Below are 23,224 nucleotides of genomic sequence, written 5' to 3' on the forward strand. Positions count from 1 at the left end.
AATTGAAATCAAAACCTTTGCAAAGTACAGTACAGGCAGCTATCGAAACAGCAATTTTAAATCCGATGGCAAAAATATTTCAACCAGTTAAAAAGAAATCAGATATTTTAAAGGAAACAAGTAACTTAGATTATGTGAATCTATCGTCCGTCAACATGATCAAAAACACTTCTAAACTTCCGAAACAAAATGTTCATGAATCTTATGGACCAACCCATATCGACAATACAACATCTATGCCGATTCAAAGTTTGACGATAAATCCGAACATTTCTGCAGAAACAGCTTTTCAAAGTATGGTCCAACATTTGAGAAAACCTACGCCTGAAATAAGGAAATTTAATGGAAACCCATTGGAATATAGGGAGTTTTTAAGACAATTTGAATCAAAGGTTGTTTTGAACTGTGAACAAGATGATGAGAAGATGAATTACCTCGAGCAGCTGACATTTGGAGAAGCGCATAAGGTAGTATCTAGTTACAGTCACCTGCCAGGCGATAGAGCATATAAGGCATCAATGCGTCATCTTGAAGAGCGATATGGTGATACAGACGTGATGGCCTCAGCCTTTATTAAAAAAGCATAGGATTGGCCAAATATTAAATCAGGAGATATTCAATCTTTGGATGAATTAGCATTGTTTTTGGTTGAATGTCAGTATGGCACGGAGAGTATTGAAGCCGGACGCGTTTTAGAGTACTCTGAAAATATGAAACGTCTGATGTCAAAATTGCCCTTCCATATGCATGATCGCTGGAGAAATGTTGTTTTTCGTGTAAAGGATTCACATAGAACAGTTAAATTTAATGACTTTGTGAGCTTTGTAAAAGCAGAAGCCAAGAAAGCTACAGATCCGACATATGGCAACATCGCCATGAATTATTCAAATTCTAGAAGTACGAATCAACAGCGACAACATGGACAAAAGGTTTCAAATGGAAAAGAAATGTCCTCTCAAGATTTCTTCAAAACTAAGCAAACTGGATCCATTCGTCGACAAAGATGGATTGCTTAGAGTTGGTGGACGATTGGAGCGATCGGATATTTCGTACGAAATAAAACACCCTATCATCTTGCCTAAGGACTTACCGATATCAAGACTTATTATTGAGAACATTCATCGTTCAATTGAACATTTAGGAAAAAATTCAATCTTAGCCATTCTTAGACAAAAATATTGGATATTAGGAGCTAATACTATTATTGAAGGCTTAGTGTCTAGATGCGTCAGATGTAAGAAATATCAAGGAACATGCGCAAAACAGAAAATGGCAAATCTTCCGAAAGAAAGACTTCAGGCTGATGATCCGCCTTTCACAATAATTGGAATAGATTTCTTTGGACCCTTTGAGGTAAAGCAAGGAAGGAGTGTAGTTAAAAAATATGGTGTGATTTTCACATGCCTGACTATTAGGGCGATACACCTCGAATTGGCATATTCATTAGACACTGACTCTTGCATAAATGCTATAAGGAGATTTATTTCGAGAAGAGGACAGACAATGGAACAAACTTTGTTGGTTCAGAAAAGGAACTAGGAGAAGAAATAAAAAGATGGAACTTTAATCAAATACAGGAATTCATGATTCAGAAACGCATTCAGTGGGGGTTTAATCCGCCGTCTGCATCACACTTTGGAGGTGTATGGGAACGCCTTATTAGATCAGTGCGTAAGGTATTCTATTCAGTCATGCATGAACAGAACATTCGCCTCACTGATGAAGGACTAATGACTCTATTCTGTGAAGTAGAAAGTATTCTTAATGGACGTCCGATCACAGAAGCGTCAGATAGTATTACAGACTTAAATGTATTGACTCCGAATCACTTGATACTTCAACGTCCGAGTGAAAGCTTTTCACCTGGTGTGTTCTCTAAGACCGACAGCTATGTCAGCGATGGAGACAAATTCAGTATCTCGCTGATCTATTTTGGACTTGATGGCGAAAGGAATACTTACCTCTATTGCAGTGCAGAACAAAATGGACAAAACCGACAAGAAATATGCAAGTAGGAGACATAGTTCTCATTTCCGAAAATGCACCGAGAAATTCGTGGAACATGGCTCGAGTGGTTGAACTAATCAAAGACAAGGACAATGTTGTTAGAATTGTCAAAGTGAAAACCGCAAATTCTGTGTTGATGAGACCAATTGCGAAACTGTGCCTTCTTGTAAAAGTTGACTAAAAAAACCACAGCTGCCACCAAACTCGTGTTCATATGATAGACATTTGAAGAACATTTATGATATAATTGTCTTTTGATTTATTCTTGGTAATTGTGTTCTAGATAAGAACCCAATTTAGGGGCTGTTATGTAAAGGCCAATTTCTTGTTTAGAATTGTAACAAATTTCGTTTTGCAAATTTATTGATTTTTGATGAATCTAACCTAGGTACATTGGACACTTTCCCCATCATATATATTCCCTGAAAATTGAGAAATGGGTCACGACAATTTTGAGCCCTTTAATTTTGAATAATATAGAAATATCAGAGTCTAACAAATAAGGTATGTTGATTTTTACATTTATTATATGCATTTTGTGATAATATGAAAGTAATTTAACTATTTCAATGCCGTTAATGTGAACTTGAGACAATGATAAATATTATCAATCTGATAATTGTTTATTTTCGAAAATACGAACTTTATTCATTACTTGTGTAAAACCTAGATGTTACAATGATTGTTTTCTATATTTTCACACCTATGTTTATATTTTTATGAATGATTTGAACATTGTTATTGGTATAAATCTTATGATGATTTCATTTTCTTTGTAGTCAATCTCATCTTACTGTTTATACTGTGGATCCAGTCACTTCACTGTAACTTGGAATATTTTGGAATAAACTTGAGGTGTCAATTGTGTTATATTCATTACGACTGATATTAGTAGGAAATAGTTTTTCTTTACCTTATTAACCTCCTTTTCCTTGTACGTCCATTATTGTAAACTGACCTTAAAATATTTGACAAGAATCGTCGTCTAATAAGTTTTGTCAAAAAGGAAAAGTTGTTGACCTTAGATAGATCTGGCAATAAGTTTTAGGTCATATAGCTCGTCAGCTGGTTAGGTTCTTGTACATTTTTGTTTTTTAAATATTTAACTTTGAGTATTTCTGATGATTATAAATCTTTTTAAAAAAATTTGTCAACTCTAACAGGCGAAGTGACTTTAATTGGATTTGGTAAGTATTTTAACTGTTTTGATTTTTATTAGTCTGTGGTTTTTAAATGCTCGACAATGGGTGTTCTTGATGGTGTTAAATAGTTATCAAAAGTACCAGGATTATAATTTTATACGCCAGACGCGCGTTTCGTCTACATAAGACTCATCAGTGACGCTCAGATCAAAATAGTTAAATCCAGACTTTCTTTAAACTCCTTGATCTAATTAGATGGCTTTTGCTAGCATTTGAGGTCCTTTTTAGTCATATATTATGACTGTTACATTTCTAATATATCTTGCTTAATATTTGAATTTTCTACTGAAGTTAAATCCAAAGAATAACTTGGATGTAGAAAATAAAAGTTTTGTCTTTTTCTTTTTTAGTCATGGCATTTCAGTTTATTTTCGACTTTGAGTTTGAATGTCCTTTTGGTATCTTTCGCCTTTCTTTTTGCATGAAAGCATTAAAGTCCCTTAGACAACGTTTACCTTCGATTCATTTGGTTATTATTTTAGGTCCTTTTTGGTCATATAGGCCTTCACTGTTTTGTTTATTTAAAATACTTGAGTTTTCATGATAAAAATATTGCAGAAAAGGGGCTTCGGAAGTATTCAATTTACAAAATGTTTTCATTTTTACAGTTAGATTTGGTACAACGTTTTTGAATTCAAACCTCAACTTCCTATTTTATTTCCAGATGTATTGATCAGAGCGCCACTGTTATATGTAACTTGGATGCTTTTGAATCTCTTCTCTGAAATATGAGCATATGGAAACTCAACGCTAAGGATTTATAAAAAACAAATGAAACTGCCAAAAAGTACATAGCTAAACTTATCTTAGAAAAAGACAAACAAACAATAGTATATGTCTTCATCAGAACGCATTACATCGAATATCTTAAAAGCAAGGATGTATAAGAACCGAAACATTTCAAGATGAATATGACCATAGAGGACCTTCAAATGCTCTTCAACTTTGTGCTTGTTTGGCTTCATAACTATTTTGATCTGAGCGTCTCTGATGAGTCTTATGCACACGAAACGCGCGTCTGGCGTATTAAATTATATTCTTGGTACCTTTGATAACTATTTAAACAACTGAGTAGATGCCACTGCTAGTGGACGTTTCGTTCCCGATGGTAACACCAGCCTAGTAGTCAGACTTCGGTGTTGACATGAATATCAATTATTTGGCCTTTTTAACTTTTTTAAATTCGAGCGTCACTGATGAGTCTTTTGTGACGAAAAACGCGTCTGGCGTATAATAAATTTAGTCCTGGTATCTATGATGAGTTAATTTATATGGTCATTTTTATAAATTTCCTGTATCAAAACTTTAAATTTTTCGAAAAACTAAGGATTTTCTTATTCCAGGAATAGATCACCTTAGCCCTATTTAGCACAACTTTCTGGAATGTTTTGTTCTTAATGCTCTTCAACTTTGTGCTTGTTTGGCTTCATAACTATTTTGATCTGAGAGTCCCTGATGAGACTTATGTAGATGAAACGCGCGTCTGGAGTATTAAATTATAATCTTGGTATTTTTGACTATAAGAATATTGACGACCAAACAAAACACAAACATAAAATGACATCCTTTTGAATTGTTTATGATAAAGCTATATGTAAGGTGGGTACATAAAAGTCAACTTATTGGTTAATGTAATGTCAATAACTTGCTTTTGACGTCTCATTTAGATGTTGAATAAGTAGTGTTACCGCATTTATGTCATACCTTGAGAATGATAATTGGGCTGTCATCCTTTTGATAATCATAACATAAAGGATGATAAATATTCTATTACTTCTGATGATCATTACATTTGTTTTCACCGAATTTTAAGATCCATCTATAGTGATTGAATAACAAAAAATAGCTGACAAGTGCAACTTACCCATAAAAAAAACACTTTTGTTATGTTTTATCTGATTTGTTAATACAAGTAAAAATCATCCAAAAGGAGGCTGGGTTGTTGGTTGCATAGGATAATTTTCTGGAAAGGAAGAGTGATATTGAAAAATTGTAATTCTCAGTAGATAGCAACCATTGAAAATTAGCATAATTAATTATATACGTTATCAGTTACGCTCATTATACGTTCACTGTCATCGACATTACAATTTTTGTCATTGATCAATATCCTTCGGTAGTTATTTGGTGTTGCTCTGTTATTCAAAAGTGTTTGCTCTTTAAAATATATGTTGACCTTGAGCTTTAATGAAAACAATATCATTTTTTTTTTCGAAATGCGCATCTTGTGGATACCATTTGATTCTGCAATTTGCTTAAGGACATTCCGTTGAGAATTTTCCTCGGAGTTAGTACTAATGTTATATTATTTTTTTCGTATCTTTTTGTAATATTAGAAATACCAATAAGTCAACATTTGATTACATAATGCAGTTTGGGTTAATTCATTATGATGGTAAGCAAATCGACAATTACAGTCCATTGTACTGAAAGATTGATGTATATTAGAGCAAGTTCGTACTTTTCATGCTGCAGGAGTCTCGTAATAGTAAGCTTCTGAGCTCACGTTGCGTGAAAAAGTATGATATTCGAAAAAAAACAATTTACAATAGGAAAGATGATTTTAACAAACTCGCGCATACGATATCGTTTGATTTTAAATTTCGTGATTTCATTTCAATTACAACATGTACAATGATATATAAAATAAAACAAATTGCCACAAGTTTATACATATTTTCATATTAAATGACTCGAGTTGATATCAAACAAAATCTAACAAACTAGGAAACATATAATTAGCTTACAGTAAATCGTGATTCATTTTCATGTTGTTCTTAACGAACCCATTATTAAGTATAATAATATACCATAAAAATGAATAGAGATATTTTAACGCTTATTAAGTCTTTTATGACGTCAATGACTGATATCTGACTCCATGCCAGTTCTGTATTGTTTAAAATGGATACTGATCTCCCAATGAGTACACAAATGTCATTTGAATATATGATAGACTGTTGAAAACTTTTTTTTGTAAACTAATATCAACCGATCGAATTGACTTAAAATGGATCCTCATTTTTTTGTTTTGGTGTATATAGGTGACATTGTCGATGATATTCATGTTGGAATTGGAATATTCACTGATGATACTTTGTTGTACTAATAGTACTGCAACTGACATCGAAAAAGACGCTTAGTTAACGAGTTTAATGGTCCGGAATAACACACGGCTGCAAATTGTTTTAAATGATAGAATAATATCTATATTTTAATATCCGTCTGGTCGAAAAAAGTTTCTATGGTTTCTATGGTCACATTTTTGTATTTTATCCCTTTAATCGGGGTACCCCTCAATTTAGGGTTTTGGGTAGTTACCTTAAAATCCAAAAACATATTTTTTGGTTAAATTTCCTGCTATTTTCGTGAATATTTTCTATGCACATATCATCAAGGATCATCGGAATGATGAAGACATACAAATGTAACTATAATACCATCCCCGAGTAAAACTTCCAAACTTAAAGTTGGTTGTTTTTTTATATAGAAATTTAACGCGTTTTTATTTGAAAACGAGAAAACAAATTATTGCGATACTGCATGCAAATTTTGTTGGGCAAATGCCAAACAATTTGGTCAAAAACTCAAAAGTAAAAACATCACTTATACCTTTTTTTTATTACGGAAATTTCCAATCCGTCATTCAGCTCCACCATTTTTTTCCCCTTCACAATGAATTTGATAGTTTCGATGTGATTATGTAGATTTTGTAGGAGAAATTAATTTGTTTTTCAGTGATTTGAATATATATAGTAGTTCTTTCGTGTATTTTCTTTAAATAAGTTATATTTTTGTTAATAAAATTTTTACTTTTATAAAAGTTAACCAAATCCTTCGGATAAGAGTTTTTTTCCGGATAATGACTATAGTTGATATGGTGTGAAAATACATTGTATGTCAATGTTTAACCTCAGAGCAATTATTATGCATGCAAGTGGTCGGGAGAAAAGTACTATTAAAGTTTCGCTGATATTTGGTGTGTGACAAGGTGATGCTACACCCAACTTCTCTTGATATTCTGCTTTCCTTGTGCGAATCATCAGTGATGTTATGCCGGAGACTTGCACCAGAAGGCAAAATGGTTGCGTCTTTAAATTAGGTTGATTGATTGATTGATTGTTGGTTGCTTAACGTCAAGTGGAACATAGTGCATGCATGTTCAGGACGAGAACAAGTTAACAATAAAACAATAGGTAGGTCTTGTCATAATAGAGGCCATTCGGGATGATGGTCAGGAAAATTTTGACTGCCATTGGAAAATGATGGTGTACTGGATTGGAACAGACATTTCCATTGCAACAGGCCACCAACGGACCGCTCAAAGAGTTGTTGCAAGGGTTCTTAACTTGCAAAGAACGTGGCACTCTCTTTACACGAGGCATCGGATTAAACGTCCCCATTCTGACCGGACGTGACTGCGAACTTGATTCATCCCGCACAGCCAAACGGACGCTCGTTTTACTGCCGGTCGGGAGAAGACTAAGTGACCATATTTCGTTTCCCAAGTCACCCTTGGGGAACTTTAAATTAGAAACAACAGAAATCCATATATGTGATCAAACTGATCGGAATCTATCCTCACAATCTGACACTTTTATACGATCTCGAGCTCAGTTTCCGCCTTGTAGTTTGGATATGAAAACAGGTTTTTTATGTAAAAGAAAAACCTTTATAAAAAACCGAAACTACACTAAACTGAGTCCTCTAAACATGTTGACATTCTTTTCAGTTGTGCTAATTAATGTGAGTAATCATTTATCCATGCATTACCAAGTACTTATTGAAGTCAACACCTGTGCAATTAGGTAAAACAGTTACTAAAAAATTATATAGAATTTGAACTTGCTGTCAGTTCATTGATAACGATTGTTACTGATGATCTTCCATAAGAAAAAGCTTTTCTCATGTAGCACATCCTCTACATATACCGATCACTTTTACCCAAGATTGTCTCTGATGCTTACCAAACTGCCAAACTCAAGAACTAACTAGATATTGTGACACCTTACAATTCAGACACAGTGGGGCCAAGGGATATGAAATATAGAGTTTAGCTCTGAACTCAATATAGGGGATGCCATATCTGCTTCAGGAAAATGAAATTCTTTGTTAAGACTTTCAGAATTACACCTAGATGTGTCTGTAAATATCAAGGATACATTAAAAGAAAAACAATTACTTCACCCTGCCGTCAGTGCTCTTTTGAGCTGTGTCCTCGTTTTGGTATTTCTATGGACATGATGCCCGCATAGCTTCTTGATAGATATAGGAAGATGTGGTATGAGTGCCAATGATACAACATACCATCCAAGTCACAATTTATTAAAAGTAAATCATTATAGGTTACGGTCCGGTATTCAACACGGAGCCTAGGCTCTTAAGTTCATTTGTTAGTTAATTGATGAAAAATAACACAAAGGCACTTCTTAACCGTATATTGTCCCTAAAGATAACAAAAGTTCGTAAATGTATTGCTATTACAAAATCAATCGTTTCTATAACAACATTCGCCCCATTACATTTGGCATTGGCCGTGCATGTATATCATGCATATGCATATGGGAATATGGGTCACGAACATTGATCGAAACTGTGTACTCACATTGGTTTTGTGTTTCCTATGCATAGGTAAGACTATATCTGACGAGTTTGACCGAATCAAGACGGTATTAATACTCCAGATGGCATTTGTACTCAAAGACTGTGTTTGCTTTGAACAAATCCTGTCCTGCGCCGAACTTGTTCTTGTACAACTTTAGAAAATTGGCATTACATTGTGTAATTTTTCATCCTTCCCTTAAAAAATTGATTAGTTCGTTTTTTTACCAGGATTATCCCACTAAGACAATGTTCATGCACCAAACTGACTTTGTTTTACACTCAACCAAACCCCTTATCAAGGCAAGTAACACTTCTGACTTTTTTTAAACGTCGCACTCGCCTCGGGTGACTATGGTATAGTTTGTGTTACAACTGATCTGTCCAGACTTTGCAAATAAACAATATATATTCAGCTATAACTAGATACTAGTTTCCACAAAATACACAACTTTTAGATGCAAAATTAAAAACACTGTTTCAGCGCTCGGATTTTGTTTTTTTCAAAGATAGAAAAAATATTGAAATAATTTGAAAAACTGGTGTTTTATAGTTTAGAAAACAATTCTGTAATATACTGAAGTGAAACAATATACACAATATGAAAGTTTATGGATTTGAAAAGGTCAAGGCCACTTCTTCTTTTGCTATGTCATACATGGAAAAAAATCAGAAGGTTCCATATCAACGCCATTTTGTAATGGCAGCTCTTCATAGAAGTAGTCAAATTTGTCGTTTTAACATCTTGTATATCATATGCTTATGATTGAATCGTTTTTGTAGCATTCTATTGAATAAATATCAGAAAATTTCTTCTTTCTGTCCTTGTAGTTGAAATATTCATATTTTTAGGTCTGACCTTTGACCTCAATTTCACAAAATTGTGACCACTCTGGACATTTACGACCCAACTTTTCTTATTGTACACTTTTTCCTCTATCCGTCGATATATAATTCGGGTGTGTGTTCTTCCGGACCATTAAAGTTTCAAAAAATGAACTATGGTTGCAGTACTATAAGTAGGTGATAATCCGACTTAAGTTGATGACATACTTAACAGTGACTTGAGCAAATATATGATTGATCTCAGAAATTGTTTGTACAATTGTAGATAATTTTTAGGGAAAATCTATAAGTTGAACTTTAAATTTTTAATAAAAAATCTTATTTAAAGAGTTAACATTCTAGAAAAATTAATGTTAATGTTTATTTGAAATAAGAAAGAAAGTGAAATCATTCATCGTTATATTATAGTTCGTTCCTGTGTGTATTACATTTTAATGTTGTGTTTTTGTTTTGCTCTTATATTTGATGCGATCCCTCAGTTTTAGTTTGTAACCCGGATTTGTTGTTATTTCTCAATCGATATATGAATTTCGAACAGTGGTATACTGTTGCCTTTATTGATAAATACAAAAAATTAAAGTAAAAGATATCGCGAAAAATACCAGAAGAACTTGTTAATAATCTGGATAGTTCTTTCCTGTAACACTAAAATTTTGGAAAACGATACCTTTTTAAAAGACAATGTGACTCTTTTTTTCGTACCATTTCTTTAATCTAAAATATTACAAATATTCTTAACAGTAAATGCATGAATACAAATACTATAGCGTTGGCGTACACTATTGGAATGTTGACAGTGTTCCCAGATAGAAGGGTGTACATCTTAATCCATCAAAAGAAAATTTATTTTGTAAGTTTCATCATACCTTTGCAAATTATCTAGGATAATATTATACTTGCACCTCCCTATATTGTCTTATGACCAACCAAATACAAGATTGAAATCTTATCCTGTAAAATCGTTTCTTATAACGTCTATTAATACTAAATTATATTAATGTATGTACATGTACTATATACAGTATTTACACCAATAAATAGAGAGAAACAAGAAGCTGGTGTTAATTAGATAAATGAACAATGTTACAATATTTTCAATTATTTTAACCAATGTAGCTTTTTCTTTGAACAAAAAAATTAAGTTCATATTTTAATGAAGACATCAGTTGTGGAGAATTTGTCTAAAGATGATATTGTTTTAATTTGTCAATTATTTAAAAACGTGATTTTATTTCACATATGAACTGACGAAGGAGAAACGGTGTCGTTTTTTAACTCCTTTGATAAAGCATCTGAAGTCAACTTTGACTTGGAGATAGTTTCCGGATCAGTATGTTCCTGAATATTTGAGAACTTCTGGTATTTCTTCTCTTCTTTAAATTTTCTGGCGGTATTTTTGGCATCGATCAAGTAAAAAGGACACAAAACTACCGAAATAGCAAATGCCGTTAAACACATGATACAACCGTAACTGATTCTTAATGTTCCCAAGAAATCAGATTTCAAACCTGTTGCAATGGCGATCATCAAACAGTTAACTGAAATTTAAGGAAAAAAACAATAAAACAAATATCATATTTATATTACTGAGACATGTGTGGTAAAATTGTTATTGCTAAGATTTTCCCAGTAACTTCACATTTTTATTCTGCTGTTTTTAAAACCACTGGATAAATTTATTTATAACAATTAATTAAACTTCATTAGTGATGTTGTTGAACGATTGTCTGTATAAAATTGAGAATGGATATTGGGACTGTGTCAAAGAGGCAACAAACCGACCAAAGAGCAGACAACAACAACAAACAATTATTTATCATCATATGTTTATACCAAATCCCCTATTTAGGTAGTTGAATGAAAGGTTAGGCCTTTTATAATAACCTACATTGTTTGAGAGTTGTTAAAAGCTGCAAGCTTTCCTGTAGTTGCTTACATCTAATTGATGTGTATGTGGTTGATAGTTGTCTCATTGAAAATCGTATCACAGCTTCCTTTTTAATACTAATGCATGTTTGATAATGCCTTACGTTCAGGGGAAAATAAGAACTATGTATTAAGGACAATATTATGTAATAAATGCAATATTAAAATACACAAATATGTTTTAGACAAATACACCTGAGTCGTACTAGCTAACATTGTAATAATCAGCTAGACATTCAATAAACCTTTACTATTTTTTTCTAAATTTCTTGTTTCCCCGTTGTTTGATATAACAGAGGAATGCGCCCCCTCTTTTTTTGACCCCGGTACTTGAGGAACAATCAATCAAATATTTAAGGAAATTTTATATTTATGACTTTTGAGCAGCGGTATACTACTGTTGTCTTTATTTGTATATCCAAAGTGTTCTTCTTTATATGGCACTGCTCTTTACATTGTTTTACGAAATTCGATGAAAATTTAAAACATCGGATACATCAACTGTATACATGAAGAGTAAATCATGTATGTGTTTACGCGGGAAAATAAAGATAAGTGAAGTGACCTTTTAGAAGAGCGGCGGCGCTATCATTTTATCAGGATTATATTACCGTAGCTGTATTGGTATAAATCTAGAAGTTTAAGGATCTCAATACTTTTTAACTTCCTACTTTATTTGGTCTTTTTCTTTTTTATTTATCGAACTTCACTGATGAGTTTTATTGTGAATGAAACACAGGTAATGCGTTCAACATTATTTTGGCCTTCTTTTCTTATGTTAATCAAACGTCACTGATGAGTATTTTGTGGACGAAACGTAGGTCTCTCGTACAGCATTTTTGTTAACCCTGGTATCTATGATGAATTTGTTAATCGCGATAGAACTTTCATGAACAATTTTTACCAGATAAGATATACTTACAAGTAATAAGGTCAGCAATGACAACAAAGAACTTGGTCATTCCGACAGCCCTCGTGCTTTTGATACAACAGGAGCAAAAAGTCATCGATACTATGATGACAAATATGGCATATGCCACTATTCCTATTGAGAAGGAGGCTTGGAACAGGAAAAACAATATGTCTGAAATTTTAAAAAAATATATAGCTTGATGAATACTCTTTTTATTAACTATCCTCGGTTTAACGGTGAGTTTGTGTTATTTTTAACATACAAACATAAACCTACCTATTTTCGCGCAAATTTTATATCGCGTTTAGCCCTTTCTTACCGTGGTTCTCAAATTTACTTGTTGTTCATGTAGATAGATAAGGAAAAATCCAAGTTTTCTATGTTCGCGTTCCTGATTTATTCTCGAAATTCGCGAAAATAAAATCGCTCACGAAAGTAAGTTGGTTTACAGTATTCCAATGTCAGTTCCATAATTAAAAGTATTACTCTGGTCCGATATAGGCTTTCGATTTTTATTTTAAAAACATTTATGACAAGACAAATCTTCATTTTCATATAGCCAGAAGATTTGACGTATTACTTCGTTTTAACTGAGGCTTTAATTTTTCAAGATAATATGACCTACTATTATAAAATACAAAGGGAAAAATCTTAACCAAAGAAAAGAAACACATAGTTCGAAGAACAAACTAAATCGAATGTATTAATCATTCAGAAAACTAAAATAACCGACAAGGGTTGATATACAATGTTTTGATTACTGTTAGTATTTTAAACTGCTATTCGTTCATCACAAAGGTTCCCATTGCCATTCACAGCGGATATTTTACAAGCCTAGAACTGCTTAACACTGTCAATACATAAAACGTTTACAATTGTCGTATTCAGAGTAAAATTTTAAAAAATACTGAACTCCGAGGAAAATTCAATCGGAAAGTCCCTGAAAATGAAATATTTTTGACCATAAGATACGTGCTATGTTCAAATGACACAAAAATAATATAAGGTTTTGATTTTGCAGTTTTACAAGACACTCTCCGTTATGCCTTTCCCCTCTAGTTTGGTTTATTTTTGTTATTTTACTTCTTACTAACCTTTTCCTTGAATATCTCTGCAGTCCCATTCTCCCTCCGACTCACGGGCACACATTTTATGTACCCCAAGGTCTCCAGTAACTCCATTATGTCTGAACTTAGTCCAAGCTGGGTAGAAATACGATACAATACAGAGGACTAAGCCTCCAAGCGACAGCAGAAAGGCTATGATTCTCAAACACGTAGACGCAGGCTTCTGTGGTAAGCAAACCATTTTCTTTTATTTATCTAGTTCAACAAAATTGTTATTAAATATTACTTTCTATATAATTAAACACAATTGAAGCAGTCATGGAAAACATTAACTTAACATTGAAGAATTCAATTGTTTTATTGACATGACGTCTATTCAAAACTATAGAGTGAAACAAAAACTAGATAATAAATCAAGTAGAGAACATTTTAGTATTTGATACGTATTTCACTTATTGTTAACTGTCCCACTTTTACAAAACGTTTGATTATCCAATAAGAAAGCTACGATTGACATGCCTCTTTTAATAACTATATCTCTTTTAATAACTATACATACGTATTTGTGTTGATGTGACCGGATTTTTATAGAACTACAAATCATTATAATTTTTTTTACTTCATATATTAACGTTGATGCAGGGAGTTCTGTAATCAACTTAAAAACCGATCTCACATTTCAGAAAATGCAAGCATTTTGTTTGATTCCGTGGCATATTTTTGTTGTTCGTTTGTACTTTATTATAATACCAAATTTATAGTTAAGCACTTTTCCTAGATTTTTAATTTATGCACGTTTACGTTCTAAAATACCAGTTTCAGTAGTAAAATATAAAGATATACGTTTAAGTATGTTTGTAGAGTTTTTTTAGTATTCAAATAGTAAAGGAAAAAAAATTTTTTTTTACTGTCCATGACGTTAAATACTAAACCCTTGGATGTGTTTTAGTTGATTTAAATCGCTGATGCATGATCTTTTATTCTTTATTGTTTTCAGCTTTTAACTAGCTGTCATTAACTGTGAGTACTCTCAAATTGTACATTCTTGTTAATTTGACCTGTTGATACTATTTGAAATGCGTTTTTGTTATGTAATGTTTACTTATTCAGGGTAATATCTCACGATTTTTTAATTTGACTTGTTAATTTATTAATAATTTGTACTTTGGTATTGAAATATATATATTGTAAACGCACATGCTAGAAAAAAATGACAAGTTGAACAAACGATTGTGACACATTGTTGACTGTTGTATTTTTGACATTTTTAACCTATTATTTCAGTTTGTTTTATTTGTCAATATAATGGAACTTGATGCTATTGTTATACAAGTGAGAGTTTAAGATAAAATAAACAGGTTCAATCCACCATTTTCTACATCAGAAAATGCCTGTACATAGTCAGGAATATACTTGTTACTCATTCGTTTGATGTGTTTGAGCTTTTGATTTTGCCATTTGATTAGGGAATTTCCGTTTTATATTTTCCTCGGAGTTCAGTATTTTTATGATTTTACTTTTTATTCAGTAATATAACAATGTAAACTAAAAATGACACAATACAGAACACAACATTCAAAGGGAACAATATAACATAAGTCAACCAAACATGAACATAGCACTAACATGTTTAACCCCGCTACATTATGTATGCATGTGCCTGTCCCAAGTCATGAGCTTGATTTCAGTGGTTGTCGTTTGTTTATGTGTTACATATTAGTTTTTCGTTCATTTTTTGTACATAAATTTATTTTTGTTATTTTACTTCTTACTAACCTTTTCCTTGAATATCTCTGCAGTCCCATTCTCCCTCCGACTCACGGGCACACATTTTATGTACCCCAAGATCTCCAGTAACTCCATTATGTCTGAACTTAGTCCAAGCTGGGTATAAATACGATACAATACAGAGGACTAAGCCTCCAAGCGATAGCAGAAAGGCTATGATTCTCAAACACGTAGACGCAGGCTTCTGTGGATCTCGTTTGAATTGTTTTACATTGTCATTTGGGGCCTTTTATAGCTGACTATGCGGTATGGGCTTTGCCCATTGTTGAAGGCCGTACGATGACCTATAGTTGTTAATTTCTGTGTCATTTTGGTCTCTTGTGGACAGTTGTCTCATTGGCAATTATACCACATCTTCTTTTTTATATTTGATAGTTAGTTTCATTTCCTATGATACCCTTTCCGAAAGTCCATTTGTCTCCGTACTCCAAGATCTAAAGTATGTGACAAAGTGGTTAGCTTTGCTAAAAGTTTGTACCTCAATTGTTTAAATTACATTTTCATTTTTGCTGGTGTGTTTTGTACGTATGACTTTTTGTGTTTCTTTGGTACATATGACGTGACTTTGTACTTTTAAAGATCCCGCCATTATGTTATTGTTCTATTGTATTTTAATATGTTATTGTTCTAGCGCTATAAAACCAGGTTCAATCCACCATTTTCTACTTTTGAAAATGCGTGTACTAAGTCAGGAATATGATAGGAGTATTGCCATTTGATTAGGGATTATCGGTATTTTTGTGTTTTTACTTTGTATCTCCATTATGCTTGATCTAAATATAGTTAGTATTATAATTTTAATTTGTTGATCTTTGTATCTCTTTTATGATTGGTTAACGTTTGTATCTCATTTGTGCTTGGATAATGTTTGTTGTCTCCCTGTTGTGATAAATAATATAGTTATAATACCTTATTATATTCTAACCATTCGGTTCCTGTACTTAAATCTTTCAGTCCTCTATGGATTGATTTGACATACATAAATAAGAAAGCAATGAATGAGGTTGTTACATTTGGTATATGCCTTTTGTGCTTCTTTGTTTGTTTTATTGTGATAAAGATTATAACACAATGTAGATTGCTGTACCCCAATTATTGACATTTGTACCTGCTATATCTGTTTTGTCCACGCATCGTTGTCAATTTAATTGAATTTGATGCTACTTTTTTACAAGTGAGAGATTAAGCGCTATAAAACTAGGTTCGATTCACCATTTTCTACATAAAAAAATGCCTGTACCAAGTCAGGAATATGAGAGTTGTTGTGCATTCGTTTGATGTGTTTGAGTTTTTGATTTTGTCATTTGATTAGGGAATTTTCAGAGTTAAGTAATTTTGTGATTTTACCTTTTGCATTTCTCTAGCATATATTTTAATGATTTTTTTAAGATGGCGTTTTAATCAAATCTAATAAATTGACGTCTTTGAAAATGTGTTTGAACTTGTTACACTATTGATTTATTTTATTAATACAACTCGTGATCATACTCTAAAACAGTGTATCTTTAAAAATCGTCTGTATCTGAATTTTCATCTCGATAAAGCTGTATACAATTTAAAGTTGGTACAGGCAGAGCTGTTCGTGATGGTTGTTGTTTGTCTGAGGAAATATCATCATCCTTGTCCTCATTATCTTCAAAATGAACAGATTTTCTAGCTGTTAAAGATCCATGACTTTGATCGTTGTTAAATTCATTCATGCCTTGGTCCATATTTCTGGTTATCTCATTCTTTTCGTCCATTTCTTCGCTTGTTGTTGATGAGTCGTCTTCGCTCTCGTAAACTGATTGGTCATGCTTATCGGATGTTACAGATATAGGTGTCGAACATGCTGAACGACCTGACGAACACATTTCATCGTCCTTAAAGAATTCACAATTCTGTATGGATGGTGAAACGGAAAGTGATGGCGCTTTAATATCAGTCGTATCTTGGTCGGATGCTACAGGTTCACGAGTCAGACATGCATGATCCGGAGAATCAAGTTCTTTTTCTTCTATTTCTGTTTCCTGAACATATGGCAGGACGTGGGTTCGAGGTGTTTCTGATAGATTTTCTGGTAGTGGTGTAACTGGTTGTAAATATCGATCTGAATCTGCTGGCAATAACTCATAAAAGTCATCATCAAAATCAGGAGTAAAGCCTTCATTGGTGAAGTATAAAGATGTTGCAGGTTTAAGCGGAACTAGAGTACGAGAAGGTTTTAGGTTAATCTCTTCCAATGCCTCGTCATTTTCTAGTTCAGCTATAGCTTCATCGGCTTCCAGCTCTAAATCGATCAATGTAGGTTCCATCAGAATCGGGGTAGGTTTGTATGGAAGAAGTTTAGGCGATGTACTAGATTCTTCCTCAATAATTTCATTGACACTAGGCTCGCTAGGTTCACCATGTCTGACGTGTTCACAGAATTTAGTTGTGTCAGACCAAGCAAACGAGTCTTCATGGCGATAGGATTGTGGTGGAGTGTTAGCGGAGAAAGGTTTGTTTTTCATATTTCGGTTATTATATTTCATTCCGTCCGACCAGGCAAATGTATCCTCGTGCTGATAGGATTGTGGTGGAATGTTTGGTGAGAAGGGTTTCTTTTTGATATTCAAATCTTTAGCTTTCATTCCATCCAATATATAAAACGGACAGAGAATAAGCGCAATAAATACAGAAATCACTCCAATAATACCACTGTATCCCAGGCTAGAATTGTATTCTACCTTGCTCTGAAGAATCAGGAGATGGGCTATTGCAACAAAAGTTCCTGGAATAAAGGGAAGAGAAGTAAACCGAGAGGAAGGACACAAACAAAATTCAGTTGTATAAAGATTTTTGGTGAATTTAGAATGTTATTTTTGTATTGATTTGTAGGGGTGGGGTAAAAATAGTGATGGTGTAAAATTGTATAAATAGTATCAATCATAATCATATCATATATAATAAAAAAAATATTGAAGGAAAACCCATCATATATACCAGATTGCTTTAAGATATATAGATTTAATCGAATAGTAAAAAATATATCTGGATGAAACGTTTGGTTTTTTTTACCTACGAGAAAATCATAAAATTGAAAATGTCTTTTTGAAATGATCTACTTTTTTTTAACGTTGTAGTAAAGAATCTAAAACTGCTGCGATTACCATTATTTTCATTTATTAGAAAATAAAACATATTTACAATTAATTTTCTTTTGTCGCATACATTTGATTATGATTACAAAACCAATAGTATGTTTGTCCGTTAAAGTGTGGTTGTTAGACAGATCTTACCAGCTGATAAGGCACTGATAAATGCTAGAAACTTGATTCCTTTCAACATCTTCCATTTGTCTGAACAGAAATGTGCTAGTGAAGCAGATACACAGAAACAAAAGTAAGCAACTAAACCAAGACATCCTAAAGGTTGGACTGTCCTAAGTATGTTATCTGAAATATTAAAATGATTACTTTTGATATAAAAAAAAAGCGGATTTGTGTTGTGTTATGTAACTTAGAATACTAAATGCCAGTACATTAAGTAATTTTACTGCTTTACTCCCCTGCATGTGTAAGAATGATCAATTTATACTATAATATATGTATATCGCTCAAAAAGTCAAAACTTGGAATTGATGAAACCAAATGGAGTGAAGAGTCTTCATTCTATATTTTGAACTTTCTTCAGCAACTTTAGATATTTCCATTTAGGTTTATTGTAATGTCATTCCTTGCTGTTCAGTAATGATGACATCAACGTCGGTACATATCACAATTTATATCAAATGTAATCTGTAACCAGACTGAGTTTAATTTACTGGCTTTGTAATTGCTGTTAAGCATAAACAGTATATACAAAATTCACGATGTAATCATTGAGATTTTTTTCTTTGTTTTTGTGTCCCCTTTTTTCTGACAGTTGTGAATATATAGCTTCATACATTGGACCCTTATAAACTATGTCTCATCCTAGTTTACCAGTGCAAATTATGTAAGCCATACCTTTTGCTACCAAAGCACTACAACCATTTTGACCATCTTCCAGACAAATTTGAAAGAGACCTGATGTTCTCTTTACGATACCATCAGAATACACAATCCATGCAGGTGTAGCAAAACATGCCACGTATAAAATAAAGCCGACATATGTAGCAAATAATTGGATAGTCTTAGGCCTCAGTAAACGTTTATTACACTCCATAATATAGCTTCTAATAAAATATATATTTTCTTCCGGTATTAAAATAAAGTAAATACGTACTATATAAGGGTCTGGATAAGAGAGGGACCTTCAGTTGCTTATTCTTTAATAATTTAGATCATTTTCTCTACTCTTTATTTATTTTGTCTATTATTCTCTATTTTGCACACATTTATTCTCTATTCTTTATTTTATGTTGTTTGTTTTTATGCTCTATTCTGCATATTTTGAAAATAATTCTCTATTATGTAAACCCCATCCAGACCCTCTTACTTGTGCATTCATAGGAAAATGACTTTGTAATAGGTTTTGTTTTAAACAATAGTATTAATTATAAATATTTCTTTATTTGTATAGAAAATTACGTGAAATTATTATTATATTGCAAATTAACGGTTATAAGTTACAACAATAGTGAATCAACTTCTTTTTAGAATTTTTTTTTATTTTTAAACTATAAACATTTTCAAACTCTTAACTTCCGCTCAGTACCATAGAAATAATTTGTAATGAAAATGCCCTTGTGCAATTTAAAGAAAGTCAACAAATATTTTGGTTTGGAAGTTTTGCATTACCTATAGAAACCTTATAACAACGGGATATCACATCCTAATTTGTAGTAGGATTTTTTGTTGAAAAATCTTTGAATATTGTCTCCATTGATGCTTACTTTGCTTAATCCTGTTGCCCCTTGGTGGAACATAGGCCACTAACGAAATTTCTCCACCTTGTTCTGTCTTTTGCTAGCCTCTCCAGACCGTGCCACTTGTACCCTTCTTTCTCCATCTCGGCTGCAACATTCCTTCTCCAGGTGTATCTTGATCTGCCCCTGCTACGCTTTCCTTGTGGGTTCCACTATAAGGCTTGCCTTGTAATGTTAGTTTTTGGCTTCCTCAGTGTGTCCTATCTATTGCCATTTTCTCTTTTTAAACTCTTCATCAACTGGGGATTAGTTGGTATTTTCCCAAAGATCTTTGTTTGATATCTTCCCAGGCCTTCTGATATCAAGGATGCGCCTGAGGCAGTTGTTAATGAAGACTTGAAGTTTATGAAGCAGGTATTTTGCTGTTTTCTAAGTCTCAGCTCTATATAAGAGTATAGTTTTTACGTTTGAATTGAACAAGCGTATTATGGTCTTAAGCGTGATATTTCGTGCTTTCCAGATTGACCTCATCATGTAAAATGCAGTTCTGGCTTTGCCAATTCTGGTCTTTACATCTTTATCTGAGCCGCCAGGATTATCCACTTCGCTTCCAAGGTATGTAAAGGATACCACTTCTTCTAATGCTTGGGTGTTAACTATCAGACTTGCTTGGGACTTTGTGTTTGACTTTATCACTTTGATCTTGTTATGATTGATGGAAAGGCCCGTTTCTGCTGCTCTCTTTTCCATTGATACTATTGATAATTGATTTTTCTTGAAAATAAATTAAAAGAGTACGGAAAGAAACAAGATGGACAGATAAATCTTAAATAAACTGTCAACGCCATGGCTAAAACTGAAAAAAGACAAACAGACAAACAATAGTACACATGACACAACATAGAAAACTAAAGAATAAGCAACACGAACCCCACAAAAAACTAGGGGTGATCCCCGGTGCTCCGGAAGGGTAGGCAGATCATGCTCCACATGTGGCACCCGTCGTAAAGTATGACTAAACAAGTATGACAATATCGTTATGAACACTTTCGATCCTACATCCTATAGATATTTATGTTGGCATTGTAAAAAATCATGCTTTTCTCTAACTGTTTAAGTTTCAAATTCATTTGATGTGATCTAATTGATAGTTAATTTTTAGAAACATGACTTATGTATTAGTTATAATTGGCTTTCCACAGTTTTAATAAAGTTAAGTACTATGTTATCGGTTCAATGTGAATTTGTTTTGAATATTTATGAGTTTTGTTATGTGCGTAGTGTCGATCTGATCAGTTAAACCTTTTCCAACTAACTTTTAAAGTTCGTTCTTGTGTTGTGCTTGTCACAGGTTTGGGGAGAATAAAGTGTTCACGGACATCTAGAGCCCCGCCACATTATTGGTCTGTTTGTCCCATGCCTGGAGCCAGCATCTTCGCTAGCCAAGGGTACGATCCAGTCCTCTCCTCTCTGCAAAGATCCGTACCCTTTTATATATGCTAGCAAAGATGGGAGTCTGATATTCAGGGAGATTGGTTAGATGCTGTTTTCCACATTTATTCTACCATACTGAACGGTGTCGGTTTTGTTAATCGTTGAAAGTTCGTATTTGTTTGATAAAATTAGGATTCTATAAAGCTGGAAGACATTTGCAACTTTGGATACAATAACACGTTTACTATTATAGATTTACATAAGGAAAAGTTAGCTCGGGGTCAGAACATCTCATTAGTGTAGTTTATATAAGAACAGTCTTTTCCCCCTGATTTCTTTTTTACTCCGTTTAACTATTGACATGATTCATTAATAGCTTTATTATTATTGCTGGCACGATATTAAAGATATATAATTATTGGGGTGTTTTTAATTATCCAAAATATACTTATCACCTACATAGCTAACATTGAGGCGAGGCAAGTCTCGCGTTCATATAAACAATCATTTCATTTCATAAATCGGCAAGAATATTGTTGACACCTTATTAGTAATTTCACTGTAAACTTGTGTTTTATATCAGATTTATTATAATGGCTGGAACAATTTTACCGATATATGATTATTTTTGGTGTGTTTAATTACGTACACAAAGACACCATCTGTTTAGAATTAGGGCGGGAGAAAAAAAATTGAATAATTGAATTCTTCTACTAGAAAATTTATAATTTCTATTTATTAAAAAAATTTAACTTAGTACATCTTATTATTATTAGTTCCATATATTACATGCTGATGTTATAGGAATTTTTGTGATTTCATAATCTTTTACATTTTATTGAATCCTTACCTACATTGTATAAAACATATTCTATTCCGTACAAATGCATTCCAATTTTGATAAAAATGCACTGTGTATGGTGACTGCAAAGATACATGTCTGTCACATTTGTGATCAACTATCATTAATTTAGAAATGAATAAAAGAGTACATAGTTTGCCTTTTCTAGACTTGGAAACTATAAGTCAAGAACTTGCAAAGCGGTTTGTGTTCGTACCGGCCGACAAAGCAGCCAAAGATATGATGGTGGTATGACACAACTTCCACACGGAAGTTCTAAATAATGAAATTATGAATTCTTCTACATTCTTTCAGGTAAGTGCACTTCACAGAATGTCATATAGTAGACAGCCTAATCATTACCACAGTTAAAGGCCCTCGTCTGAACATTTGAAGGTCCCTAGTATGTAATGATTAACCAAACTAAAACAAATAATTTCCATTCTCAATTTTAATCCTTAAAATATCGTCCCATCTTAGCCTCAAGTTAATGTTCTATAACTACTTTTTCAGTGATTTTAACTGCTATCATAGAACTTATCACTCTAAAATTTCTTAAGATGTTTCAGACAAAATACGTGCGTGTGATGATGGTTCTTTTCATTCTGCTGACAGTTTTGACTTTCCAATTCTTTATGCTTCACACAATGTCATGTTTAATCTGACTTTTAAATTTGAACCAAGTCAGAAAATTTGCAGTTGTTATCTTATAGTTCATTTCTCTAAGTGTTGCATTGTCGGGTGTTTTTGGTTGTTTGTTTTTTTGCATTCAGTGTTTTTCTCTTATAG

The 23,224-nt window shown here is 32.9% G+C and overlaps 3 protein-coding genes across 3 annotated transcripts; 1 reads left to right on the plus strand and 2 right to left on the minus strand.

Annotated features, from left to right (window-relative positions):
* Nucleotides 1-918: 918 nt before the first annotated feature.
* On the plus strand, nt 919-2,015 carry LOC139510413 (uncharacterized). The gene is made up of 2 exons (XM_071296996.1): nt 919-1,353; nt 1,494-2,015. The coding sequence occupies exons 1-2, from the start codon at nt 919-921 to the stop codon at nt 2,013-2,015; spliced, it is 957 nt and encodes a 318-aa protein (XP_071153097.1).
* Nucleotides 2,016-10,346: 8,331 nt separating this feature from the next.
* On the minus strand, nt 10,347-13,841 carry LOC139511270 (uncharacterized). Its single transcript, XM_071297880.1, has 3 exons — nt 13,590-13,841; nt 12,505-12,666; nt 10,347-11,194 (listed from the first exon to the last, which is right to left on the minus strand). Exons 1-3 carry the CDS (start codon nt 13,801-13,803, stop codon nt 10,890-10,892), a joined length of 681 nt encoding a protein of 226 aa, XP_071153981.1. The 5' UTR covers nt 13,804-13,841; the 3' UTR covers nt 10,347-10,889.
* Nucleotides 13,842-16,775: 2,934 nt separating this feature from the next.
* LOC139511271 (uncharacterized) lies at nt 16,776-19,569 on the minus strand. Its single transcript, XM_071297881.1, has 3 exons — nt 19,319-19,569; nt 18,611-18,766; nt 16,776-18,102 (listed from the first exon to the last, which is right to left on the minus strand). Exons 1-3 carry the CDS (start codon nt 19,515-19,517, stop codon nt 16,856-16,858), a joined length of 1,602 nt encoding a protein of 533 aa, XP_071153982.1. The 5' UTR covers nt 19,518-19,569; the 3' UTR covers nt 16,776-16,855.
* Between the last annotated feature and the right edge of the window lie 3,655 nt (nt 19,570-23,224).

This window comes from Mytilus edulis, chromosome 2, assembly GCF_963676685.1.
Source record: "Mytilus edulis chromosome 2, xbMytEdul2.2, whole genome shotgun sequence".
NCBI classification, from domain to species: Eukaryota; Metazoa; Mollusca; class Bivalvia; order Mytilida; family Mytilidae; genus Mytilus; species Mytilus edulis.